At 41.0% G+C, this 12,658-nt stretch overlaps 1 protein-coding gene across 1 annotated transcript in view; it reads right to left on the bottom strand.

Annotated features, from left to right (window-relative positions):
* The window catches only part of Mroh2b (maestro heat like repeat family member 2B), a 56,311-nt gene extending 49,070 nt beyond the window's left edge, over nucleotides 1-7,241 (bottom strand). Inside the window, exons 1-5 of the mRNA XM_048428540.3 lie at nucleotides 6,727-7,241; nucleotides 5,357-5,418; nucleotides 2,728-2,838; nucleotides 1,199-1,358; nucleotides 201-299 (exon numbers count right to left, since the gene is read on the bottom strand). Coding sequence (XP_048284497.3) covers nucleotides 201-299; nucleotides 1,199-1,358; nucleotides 2,728-2,838; nucleotides 5,357-5,418; nucleotides 6,727-6,742 — 448 coding nt within the window. The 5' untranslated portion in view covers nucleotides 6,743-7,241. The remainder of the gene's footprint in view (nucleotides 1-200; nucleotides 300-1,198; nucleotides 1,359-2,727; nucleotides 2,839-5,356; nucleotides 5,419-6,726) is intronic.
* Between the last annotated feature and the right edge of the window lie 5,417 nt (nucleotides 7,242-12,658).

Genomic DNA, 12,658 nt, shown 5'->3' with positions numbered 1-12,658 from the left:
ACAGAGAGTCGGCTTCACATCATCATATAAACCATAGTATCATATAAATCCCAGGGATACCCACCTATACAGAGAGTCGGCTTCACATCATCATATAAACCATAGTATCATATAAATCCCAGGGATACCCACCTATACAGAGAGTCGGCTTCATATCATCATATAAACCATAGTATCATATAAATCCCAGGGATACCCACCTAAACAGAATGTCTGCTTCATATTGCTGTCCTCTACCAGCCGGAGCATGGTCTGCATAGTGAGCAGGGTCATCATCATGAAGGGGATGCTCTGGGACACTGCAGTGACGGGCACAAGCGGAAACTGTGTCACTCACACTCTCGTGTGGGGCATTCTACCTCTTCCTTGTATCTACAGCAAATATCTCAGGGCTGGAGGGCGCAGAGTAGACAGGTGAAGGGCAGGAGGAAGATTGTGTTCTTGTTCTTCTGCCCCGCCCTGGCAGCCTGAATGTGGTTGATCAAGGTTTGGTGGGGCTGAAGGAAAGCACTAGCAATGTAGCATCCTATACACGCTGATTAGGAATAAGCAATTGCTTATTTGGATTGCTGCTTCATTAATGTTCATATCTCCTATATAGCTTTACCCTTGTCCCCGAGGTATAGCAAATATGACAGGCGCTCAATAGTATCTGTTCAATAAAGCATCATAGAAACAGATGGTGGAAAAACTTTTTTCTTTTTTTTAAATATATATATATATATATATATATATATATATATATATATATATGTTTTTAAAGACAGGGATTTTCTGTGGGATGATCTGGGTGTCCTGGATCTCACTTGATAAACCAGGCTGGCCTCGAACTCACAGAGATCCGCCTGCCTTTGCTTCCCAAATGCTCACCCTCACCCAGCTGGAAAACCTTTTTTCATATAGGTGTCCTGTTGTTGGCCTTTTATGCCACATGGAGAATGTGCTTGTATAGAAGTGAAGACAGAAGAAGGAGAAGAGGAGGTTGGAAGGGAGCTCAACGGTGTTTAGTGCATCCTGAGTCAGTGGCTGGCTGTCAGACCCATCTATGCTCACAACACTCCCTCTGTCTTTCTCTTAATGTTCTTTAGTATCGTGGGACATAGACATTCTTGGTTTTGCCTGAATTCTCTTTTTGATTTTCGGCAGTTAGTCGGGCCTAGTTATTTCCTATGGAAAATCTGGAGTGTTCCGTTCATACCATAGCTGGTTGCCAGTTCCGCCAGGGCAAGCACAACAAATTCATTGGGCAGCTCCAAAATCCTGAAGTTGCTTTGCACTTCGTACATCACGGAGTTGAAATCATGAGCCGCGAGAGACACCAACACCTCACCAGCCAGCATTCGGATTTCTGTGGGCATCTGACAAGGAAAATAAAAAAAAAATATGTAGGAGACAGAGTCTAAAAGGGGGAAATAGTCTATGTAATATTTCAAGTTCAAATCTAGATTTGGAATAGAGGAAGAATAGACTGTTTCAAATGCATAGTACAAATCTCTCAGGTAGGTATAGGTAACAGGAAATGTGGAGACAATTTTTGTGTAGTTCTTCTAGACTTGGAACCAAACCGTGTTTGTCTTCAAAGTTTCCCTTGTGTAGTTCAGGCAGACCTTTAGCTTATGACTCTTTGCCCCAGCTTTCCACGGAGTGGTGTTACAGGCATGGGCTATGAATTCTAGCTCATTTTCTTGCTACTTGATCAGGTACCTCGATGGCGGAATCTATGTTTTATGTTTAAGAAATATGAATTACTGTGGTTGGATGTTGGGATCTGTGAACCCCCACATCCTGAATTTCTTGTAAACAACTTGTTTCCCCTGATCTGAGTGCCTACAGCTGCTCTGAGCACGAGACCCTCAGGAGTTCCTGATGGCAGGGGAGTGGTTTCAGGTGCATTTGGTTGGGGTGTAGCTATCCCTATATAAGCTGCCCCTGGACACAGTAAAGGGGGCATTCTTGGAGCATTCCTGTTTCAAGGAGGACCCGTGTCTCTGTCTGTGTGTCTTTGTGAGTTTCAATCTCCAGCCCCTTGCTCGGTTCATGAACTGTATGGTGGTGCACAGAGCGCAGATGGGCGTGGTGCACCACAGTTGGCTAAGTTATGGTAAAAAGAAATCGGGTCAGGGTTTAGAGCTTTGGTTTTGGTGTCATGCTGATTTAATTATTTTAAAATTTAGAAATATTGTGAGTAACGTCTATTTATTGTGATGGTAAACTAGGTTAATTTGATCAACCAAGAATAAAACCACAACATGATACAAAAAAATACTGCACTCATAAGAGCATCGGAGAGATTAAACATAGAGCACAAGGAATTCGTGCGCTGAGATCTGGAAAGAAATGAGACAACGCAAGATAAGGAGGCAGGTACATAGAAGAGGAAGTGCTAGGGGACCCAGGGAAACAGGGGCCTAGGTCTTCTTCCTGTCAGCAGATTGCTGTGCTCCACTGAAATCAACTCTCTTAAGTATAAATTTCCTCATATAAAATATGGCTGGATAGTATTTCCTCTAAAGTCATTCTTACACTTGTTTCATTTCCCTAATCTATGCAGTGGTAACCAAGAGACACTGTAAGTACCCATGTAAGCTACCCTGAAGAGCAAATATTCCAGTTTGGCTCTGGCAGCCATGATGAGAAGGCTTTTGTGTATTTAGATGGTATGTTTGAATTACCCAAAGTCTTCAAGACCAGGCCTAGTGCACATTCGCCACCAAGAACCAAACTTACATCCTCATCCCTCATGTCCTTCGAAGTACAATAAATCAACCTTTGGACTATTGCATCATCCAAGATGTCAATATTCTGAATAAAAGAAGTGAGACGACTGTAAATGTCTTCCTGTTAACAGAGAGGGGCACAAAAGAGTTAGAGTTTCAAAAATAAAGAACTAAGATGAAGCCTAAATAAATGACAACTCTCAGTTGGGCAAATTATATGTGCTTCACAGTACACTAGACTTTCTAAGCATAATATGCATCTTTAGGAGCCAAAGGCTTGCATAAAGAGCAACATTAATTCTAAAACTTATTTTATTCTGTTACATTTCTAAGACAATACGTGATTGAATTAGAGACAGAGCAGTCAGTGTCTGCCTCTCAGATCAAAGTGTCTGACAGTTCTTATTGTAGAGTTCTCAAGGAAGTGCCCATCACCTGAATTGCTACTCTTCAACTAGGGCGTCTGTTATGACACTAAGGACCCCCTCATATCATCTAGGACATTGTTGCTCTGTGAAGCTACATCCCAAGGATTTCTTCATAGGCAATAGGCTTTCTTTTTCATCCATGTCTTTTCTGAGACAATATGGGAGACCTTCTTAACCAGCAGGGCAGCTCTGGGTGACATGTGATTTGAATACATGTCCATTTGGGGGCTTTTAAAATCTTGATGATGCTGATAGGTCCTGTGGAAGATGAAAGAGACACCAGGAGTTCTCAGCTCTCCACCTGTCTAAAGCACTCACCTCCAGAAACTGCATCTGTGTTTATGCTGTGAGATAGCTACCTTTATATTAGTCTATAGGACTGGTCTGAGGAAAGTGCCGGAAAAAGGCACAGTTTATTTTTCTTCTCTTTGCTTTCTGAGTTTATCTAAGCACCTGGAAGACCCTGCCTTGTTCCATGTGTGTTTTCTGATTTTTGAAGGCTTTGTTCTCTTTGCAAAGGTTACCTTATAAAGTCTTTACTGTGTTTTGCAACTGAGATATCCCCTGCATTTGTAACATGTGATTAATGCTAACAACAATGCTTTATGAACATATTGGTGCTACAAATAGTCTCCTAACTGAGGAAAGAGTCACAGAGAGCTTCGTTTGTGGTTATTGTTGAGTTCTGATGTTGACTTTTGATTGTGAGTTCTTGAATCATAGCTAAGACCTTCACCCAGTGGTTTTAGTGCCATTTTTATTTTGATACCACATCTGGGACCATTTCCATTTTTGTTTTTCAAGGCATCGCACATGTAGGCATGGCTGGCTTGGAACTTGCTACGTAGACCAGGCTGACCTCAAATTCATATAGGTCTGTCTGCTTCTGCCTCTTGAGTGCTGGGATTAAAGGTACGATCAACTATATTTGACCTTATTTTTATTTTTTTAAAATTTTTATCTGTTATTGTTTATATGTATGTTCCTGTCTGTATCTATGTACTTGTGAGTCCAATGACTACAGAGGCCAGAAGAGGGAGTGAGATCCCTTGGAACTAGGGCTGTAGGCACTTACAGGCTACCAGGTGTGGATAGTGGAACCAAATCAGGTCTCTGGCAAGTGCAGTCTGTGTTCCTCTCTGCTGAGCTGTCTTCCCTTCCCCCATTTCCATTGATCAATTTCTCTCATCATGAAATCTGCTCAGAGGGGTTTGCTAACCATACTACTGTTTGATCTTTCCTCTCAAAACCCTATCTCAGTACTTAATCAGTAGAGAAATCTTTTCCTAAGTATTTCCGAGTGTTTGAGAAACAGTGCTCCACAGAAACTTTAGTTTCTTCTGTGAGATTCCTAAAATGGTTGTTAATCAGACTTAATGTTAGGACTGTCTCTGTGAGCTTCATATGCCCTGTTTTGTCATTGAAGGAAATATTGGAATCCTTGGCCGTGAGGCCTAGACCTTGGTGTTCTTCTCAAGCTAAGAAAATGGAAGCAGGGCTGAACATCACTAAAACAAAGTATAACACCATAGATACTGCCTTTTCCAGAAGGCAATGTTGGGCAGTTATGAGGGTAACTTTGCTGGCGTGAGATGGGCTTCTGCCTGGATATGCTGCACCTGTCCTTATTTGGGTGAGTCACACAATGTATCCTGTGTTTCATTTTTCTTGGTTGTCAAATGAAAACAGAAATACAACATCTCGGAGTTGTGAGGAACGAGCATTACATAGCACATGGTATGTGGAGAGATTCAAGCACTCCGTTTCATTGAAAAGTGTTCAGGGAAAGGCCGTAACCGCTCTTTGGCTCTTGATGCCTGAGAAACCTTTTATTTCCAGAGAAATTTTCAGATTGTGGGACAGCATGGTAGGTGAGCGTGGGAAGTCTGCACATTTTCAAAGTAACCCTCTCATTACAAAGGAGGAGAATCTAAATTCCATGGTTATGGACCTGGCATTCCCCTCTTTCCACCTCTGCCTTCATATGGTTATGAACAAGATTATCCTCTGTAACTTCTGATTCTTGAAATGCTAAATACCATTATTTCAGCATTGTAATGACTGCTATTACAAATGCATTTTCTAAAATATAGAATGACGTAAAAGAAACTAGGAAAAAAGAAAGGAGGAAGCCAAAGCAAAGGGGACCGTGTATAGAATGTCTCATTTGCTGGATTAGAGAAGATGAATGGAAAAGAGGTCTTTCCATACCTTGCTAATGTTGTCCTCCTTACTCAGCATCCCAATAGTGAGGTTAATATCACCAAACGTCTCTAAAATACACAGACGAAGAATTAAATACACATCAAATTGCAGCCCCCATTAGCAGCAGTCACAGACATTCACTTCTTGTCTGCCTCCGTTGTCCCCTTTAAAAAGCTCTGTCTCTTTTTTCATTGCTAACTTTTGATAGTGATTTATTGCACTTATGTTTCCTATCCTCAAGGGACTCGATGCTAACAGATGCCTAGTGATCATTCTGAGACCAAAGATCAGTGTGGAGGTGCAGATAGAACCTGCTGGATCCCCATTTAGGGCTCTGATCAAGGGTGTAGCACCCTCTACATGGCCTCTGGCAAGGTGACTCGCAGGTTCCGCGAGATAAATCCTTCATGCCTGACTTTAGCATTAGAAGAAACTGTGGAAATCACTTCTTGATTTTTTCTTCCTCCCTTAATTAGCCTTGTTGCTTTCCTCCCAAACTTTCTTTCTTCTTGTTTATCTGCCTTTTTGTGGTTTCGAGGACCTTCTTCTGGCCCCGTGGTCATGACACTGTGCTTTTTCCCAGTGAAGACCTAAGTGTTGGATTTGTACTTTCCAGAAATACACATCTTTTGATAAAAGACTTTAGAAAGTAATTAAATGCTGCCACTGCATCTGCCACCACCGCCACCACCACCACCACCACCACCACTACAGCCACCACCACCACCACCGCCGCTACAGCCACCACCACCACCACCACCACCACCACCACCACCGCCGCTACAGCCACCACCAATATCAGCGACAGCAACAGCAAAGTTGGAATCAAAAGAGTGCAGCAATGGCAGGCTGGCTAATGGCAGACTGGCAGGAGGAAGGGGTAATGATTTCCCATGACCCTCTGAGTCAAGCAGATGCCCTGTTAGTGTAGAACTTTAGGCAAAGCAAAAGATAGCACTTTTAAAAATTGGAAGAAAATATTGTTCAAAGATTTGAAAATATTCAAAATTAAATAAGAATTGATCTTTTTGGTATATATATGTACATATCTACACATGCAGCTATATATATATGTATACAAGTTCACACACACACACTATATATATACACACACACACACACACACACACACACACACACACACACACACTCTTTCCCTCAAGTCGATTGAAATACAACTATTTTAGCCTTCCAGTCTATCACTGGCCCTTCACAACATTTTAATTTTATTTAGTTTTAAATGAAGAGGAAATAGAGGAAAACAATCTGACCTCAGCAAAAGCCTTTCAGAAAACCTTTGAGGTGTATAATCATGCAGAAAAAAATGTTTTAGCTTATATTAGACTTATTATTCTTCAGGACCCAGAGATGCTTACCTGTGTATTCCTCCATGCTGGGAGTTGTTTTGGCTGTTTTTGCCTTTACAAGAGACCGCACCTAAGTATCAGAAGCAGTTCCGCTAAAACGTCTGTGAAGCAAGTTGGCGAGTTTCTCACATAAGGTCCCCTAAGTGAAAATCCTTCCTCACTTGATTGGCAGGGTGATCTGGGAGCGTCTGGTGATGGCTTTGCTGTTGAGGTGGATGATGCCGGGTTCTACTACCATCACATTGCTTTGCTTCTGAGCTCCTGCTAACCAAGATAGCTGCATCTCACCGAATGTTGTCTCTTTGGAGGAGACCAGTATGTTCGAGGAGGAAGAAATTAGAAAGTAGGACTCAAGCCATTATTATAGACGAAAGGAGATGCTTTCTCAATTGCTGGGTCCATTGATCACAAGTTAAAGAATGATTTGTTCTGGTGGCCACTTTACTGGCCTGATGTTGATAAAACTTTTAGGTGGTCCTGATAGTTCTATTTGGTGAAAGTCAGTCACACAACTGGGCATGCTCAGTGGACCGGAATGCTTGTCAGGGGCAGTTGCAAGGAATGACCAACCGACACAGAGGCAAGGCCACGCCACTCTGGCCCCCTCCCCACCACTTCTCACTGACTTAGCAGAGTCTTAGTCCTCCCACAGGCTCAGGCTTTTCCTAGGCTCCTTTATATCTATTTGGTTCCAAATGACTTGGTACATGGATTTCTTGGCCATGGTGTTTTCGTAAGGTGGAGTTGAATCTTGTCCAAATGCCCGTGAAGCCTAAACCTATGTGATTGCAGTCTCCAGAACAGGGAAGATGATAGGTACCGTAAAGTAGCCTTAACAATCTACATGGCTGGGTGGAAATGGAAGATGCTCATAGCAATTTTGATGGCTATCTCTTGGGCTATTTTCATTAAGGAAACTTATTTCACATCCAAAGATGCAGTGCTTAAAACGAAGCCTTTGACTTAGTCATTCTTCAGTTGAGAATATTTGTGGGTGTGTATTTTTATAAATGGTGTTAGATTTCATAGAGGCAATGTAAAGTGTAGTTTTACCATATCACCCCATCCTCTTTGTTCTCCATCTTCCTTCATACTCTATTTTCTTTTCTTTCCCCAGTCCCCCTTCTGCTCATATCATACCATATAAATAAGCAGACCAAGGATCCAAAAATGAGAAGAAACAGATAATGTCTGTCCTCTGAGCTAGCTTATTTTGCTTACTATGACAAAGCTCAATGTAAGGACATAGAAAATTTTAAGAAACTTTGCTTGGTCAGGAGCTGATTAAGGCACTGGGTTCAAGGAACTTTGCAGCATCAAGAGTTAGCTGGAAACAGGAACCTTTGCAAAGGTGCAGACCAACTGTTCGTAGCAGGTAGACCCCTGTCAACACCCAGCTTTGGGGTCTAGACAAAAGCAGATATAACTGCTCGGGGGAAGGGTGGGGACATGCACAGAGGCAGAAGTAGCTGCTTAAAGGAGGAAGAGGGTGTACAGAAGTAGTCCACCCCCTGTATCTAGCAAAATCAACCCCCTTGACTTTGAGTAAACCTGGCTTGCGGTTTTTGCCTATATATGTCAACCCCAATTGAGAAACGGGAGCTCTCCCTACTGCACTGTGTCGTATGTAATGGGGGAGCTCCCAGCTAGCTGGAAAGAATAAACCTTGCTTTTGCATTCTGGACTTGACTGGATTCCAGTGGTGTCTTTCTGGGGGTCTCAACTTGGGCACAACGACACCCATTTCCCTTTTGATTCTTGACTGAACAACTCGATTGCGTACACACACGCAGCACGTTCCTTTTCCTCACTCTCCTCATGGCAGACATCTAGGCCGGTTCCACGCCTGGCTGTTGTGAACAGTGCAGGAGTGAACACGGGTGTGCTAGTATCTCTGCGATAGGAGGAATACACGCGCATAGACTCAGGAGTGCCATAGCTGGTCGTATGGAAGTTCGAGCTTTAGTTTCGCGAGGAATCCCACCCTCTACATTGTGAGTTGCACTAATTTCACTCCTAGCGGAAGTACATGAGGATTTTCTTTCCCTACATTCTTATCAGCATCTGCTTTGTTTTTTTCTTTTTTATCCCATTTATTGATTGGGTTGCTTTACCTTTTCAGTATTTAATTAGATCCTACTTTTTAAATGCATTCTAAGTATCAATCCGTATCAGATGGTAGTGAGCAAAGATTTTCCTTCCATTCTATATATGCTGTCTCTTCACTCTCTTATTTTCCTGGCTGTGTAGAAGCTTTTAAATTTCACGTCAATCCTTGGTATGATGTACCAAGCTGTGAAGTTTATTTCAGGAAGTCCCGCCTTTGCTTAGCTTACTCTATGCCCTCTCCCAGCAGTTTCAGAGTCTCTGGCCTTACCTTAGGGCCTTTGATACATTTGGAATAGATTTTGCTAATCATTCGTTTAGTGGACACCTGTCTCAAATTTCCAACTCAGCATCACTTTTCCTGAGCCTGTCCTCCACAGCACCTTGTCCCAAGGTGCACCTGGTGTTCTTATTTGAAATGTAAATTGGAGGCTCTCCCTCCACCTCAGGCCTGGGGAATTAGAACGAGGCAACAGGAATCTAGATTAGAAGAGGACTGATGTATATTTTAGTGAGGAATGACTTTGAAAGTATAAGAAACACTCAGCATGATCCTTGTCCAAAAACCCACTAAAAAATAAATAAAAACGTCAACATTTTTGAGGGTGCTCATTGCCACAGTAAAGCAGAGCAGCGACTCTTCTAAAGCATTCTGACTCATTCACACCATTATCAAAATGATCTGAGGACTGGCGAGTCTTAGCATTACTGTGATGGTTAGTGACGTCCTGGAATTCAAGGCTGTCCCCAAAGCATATACATGTAAGTCTTGTCATTCGGACTGAGCATGTTATATTTTACACATTCATGAATACACATGTTTACATATTTATGAATACACACACACATATTTGCGTACACCTAAATATACATGTGCAGGTTTATATATATATGTGTGTGTGTGTGTGTATATGTGTATAGGTTTATATGTATATTTAGGAATGTATATGCATGTATTCACATATGTATATGTGCACACACACATATTTAACAATAAAAAAGATATCATGAATTTTAGTGAGAGTGTGTTAGAGGTTGCCTCGGAGGAGTTGGGGGAGGAAAGGAGAGAGGAGAATGATGTAATTATAGTCTCAAAAAATTTAGAAAAAAATATAAAAATGAAAAAGGTAAGGAATAATACGTTTTTGGAATATTAGAGAAGTTTGTGTAATAACGTTAATAATTAGAATCTAGCTATTTAGGGAATTGTTATAATTTTCTTTTTTCTTTGAATGGTAACAAATGACTTTTCTGCCTTTCCATGCATAAAGATTTTGTTGATTTCATAGAAAATTAGGGCGGTTAGGCAATGATTGATTTATATTAACTTTGTCATTTATTCATCAGCACAATCAAAACAAATTTTCTTGGCTAATGTCTTTTCAGAGAAAGCACATTTAAACAGATTAGAAAACCCCATATTCTCAGAACAGCCAATTTTCTGTAATTTTCCCCTTTTGGGGGGACGTTTTCTTGCATCAATTCATCAATTCCTCTTCTCCTTACACTAGACAAACACAATGCAGGTTTGATTCCTCTGAGGCTCTAGAAGCATGTTAAACAGCAATTCTCAAAGCTGATGAAAGTGCTGTGTACTGAGGAATTCAGCACTATTTCTCAACATTTGTTTATGAAGGAGTTTTCTGAAGAACCAGGGGGCCTCTCCGGGTTAGCAGCAACTCTCCGCCTTCAATGTCATTTCTCTGTTTCCGGCTCCCTGTATTACTGGTGAAATCAATCAAGGCCCGAGACTAAATCTGATTTCTCAATTACAAAAACATGAAGAGATCCATTTAGTTGGCTTTATGATCAACTCCCATGCCAAGTGACTCCTCCAATTTTTATGATCATTTTCCCCAAACCATTTATAGTGTTCCTAACTCCAAATAAACAAAACTCTAAGTGTAACTTTATATGGGAACTTTGGTGTGTAGGGAGTTTTCTGTCTAGAAACACAGTAGGAAGAAACCTTCCCTCTTGTTCTGGCAGCAGTTGGTAATACAGAGAGAGTAGACTGAGGACCAAGCAGGTATTGAACCCAGGCTGTGTCACTGTGGATCTTGAGCTAAGGCAAGTGTGTGTCAGACCCGAATTTATTGACTGGGCTTCAATTAATGTTCCTTGACGAAAAAATCCTAGACCTGTTAGCTATGGATGACTAATATGAAATGCATGCCAACAGCAGCCGCATTTCTCCTGATCATGAAGGGAATTGCATTTTAAAATGAAAAGCACACTTTGAAAGGTATCCCTTAAGGGATTTGGAGAGCTGGAGGACCAAATCCCTTCAGAATTCATAGTTTTTTATATAATGACGTCGTTCTCGATTGCTAGACCACTAAGAAAAAGTTTACTGGAAAAATGGTTACTCAGAGTCCCTTGTACTAGGTATATCTTTGTCACTGACAGGTTTGGGGAGAAGAACTCTGACTTGTCTTAAAACTTGGGACACCAGGAGAAATTTCTGGAGCCTTTTAAGATTCCTGGTGCTTCAGGAGGAAGTGCATGGTTCTCTGGGGTTCACTGGTTAGACCTTGGTCAGAATTTTGAGGATAAATTTTTCTTTTAATGAAAATAATTTTTTCTCATGTAATTGTCCTGATTACGGTTTCCCCTTCCTCTACTCCTCCCTCTTCCTCCCACCTCCCCTCCCATCTGAATCCACTCCCTTTCTGTATCTTCCTAGAAAGCAAACAGGTTTCTAAGGGATAAAAATAAAATAAAACTAATTCATTAGACTAGGACTATGAAAAAAAAGAGGGATTTGACCCTCAAAAAGGAACAAGAAACAGATATAGACATAGAAACCCCCTTGTTCACACACTTGGGAATTCCATCAAAACACAAAATGGAAGTCATAATATGTACTCAACCTATAGGATAACAAAGAGAAAATAAATAAATACAAATATATAAATAAAATAAAAATAAAATTAAAAAAGAAAAGCTCTGACACAGCATCATAAGACAAGAAACCCCTGAAGAGACCATTGAGTTCATCGTTTTTTGGTCATCTATGCTGGGCATACAGGCTACCTTAAGAATAGTTTGTTTCCCCAGTAAGAATCCCTAAATTTTCATTTGTAGTGATTACCAATTGGAAATAGCTGCTGGATTAGGGATTTGGAGAATGTGTCCACTTCTTTCAGCTCTAAGACCCCTAATCTGGTGCAGACCCATGTAGACCCTGTGAATGTTGAAGGCAGTTTACAGCAAGTCTATAACCATATTCAACTTAAATGGAGAGAAAAATCAAAGCAATTCCATTAATATCAGAAACGAGAAAAGGTTTCTCATCCTTTCCATACTCAGTCTACATAGTGCTTCAAGTCTTAGCCAGAGCAATAGAACAACTGAAGGAGATGGTCATGAAGTCAACTAAACGGATACTTTCATATTTTGTAGTTTGCAGATCCAAACTACTTTGAGACTTCATGTCATAGCTGTTAGGATGGTTAAGATCAATAAAAAATGACAGCCAATATTGATGAGGTTGTGGAGTAAGGAGAACAATCCTAAATTACTGGTGGGAGTGCAAACTTGTATAGCCACTATGGAAGCCAGTGTAGTGATTCCTCAGGAGGATGGGAATTTTCTATCTCAAGAACCAGCTGTACCACTCTAGGGCACAGACCCAATAGATGCTCTATCTTACTGAAAAGACACTTGCTTAACTATTTTCATTCTATTTATAAAATCCAGAAACTGGAAACAACCTATATGCCTCTCCACAGATAAATGAATAAAGAAAATGCAGTATATTTACACATGGATTATTACTTAGTCATTAAAAATCAAATCATGAAATCTGCAGATTAATGGATGAAACCAGAAA

This window comes from Myodes glareolus, chromosome 15 (assembly GCF_982192425.1).
Source record: "Myodes glareolus chromosome 15, mMyoGla1.1, whole genome shotgun sequence".
NCBI classification, from domain to species: Eukaryota; Metazoa; Chordata; class Mammalia; order Rodentia; family Cricetidae; genus Myodes; species Myodes glareolus.
This window is presented reverse-complemented; position numbering and strand designations above follow the sequence as displayed.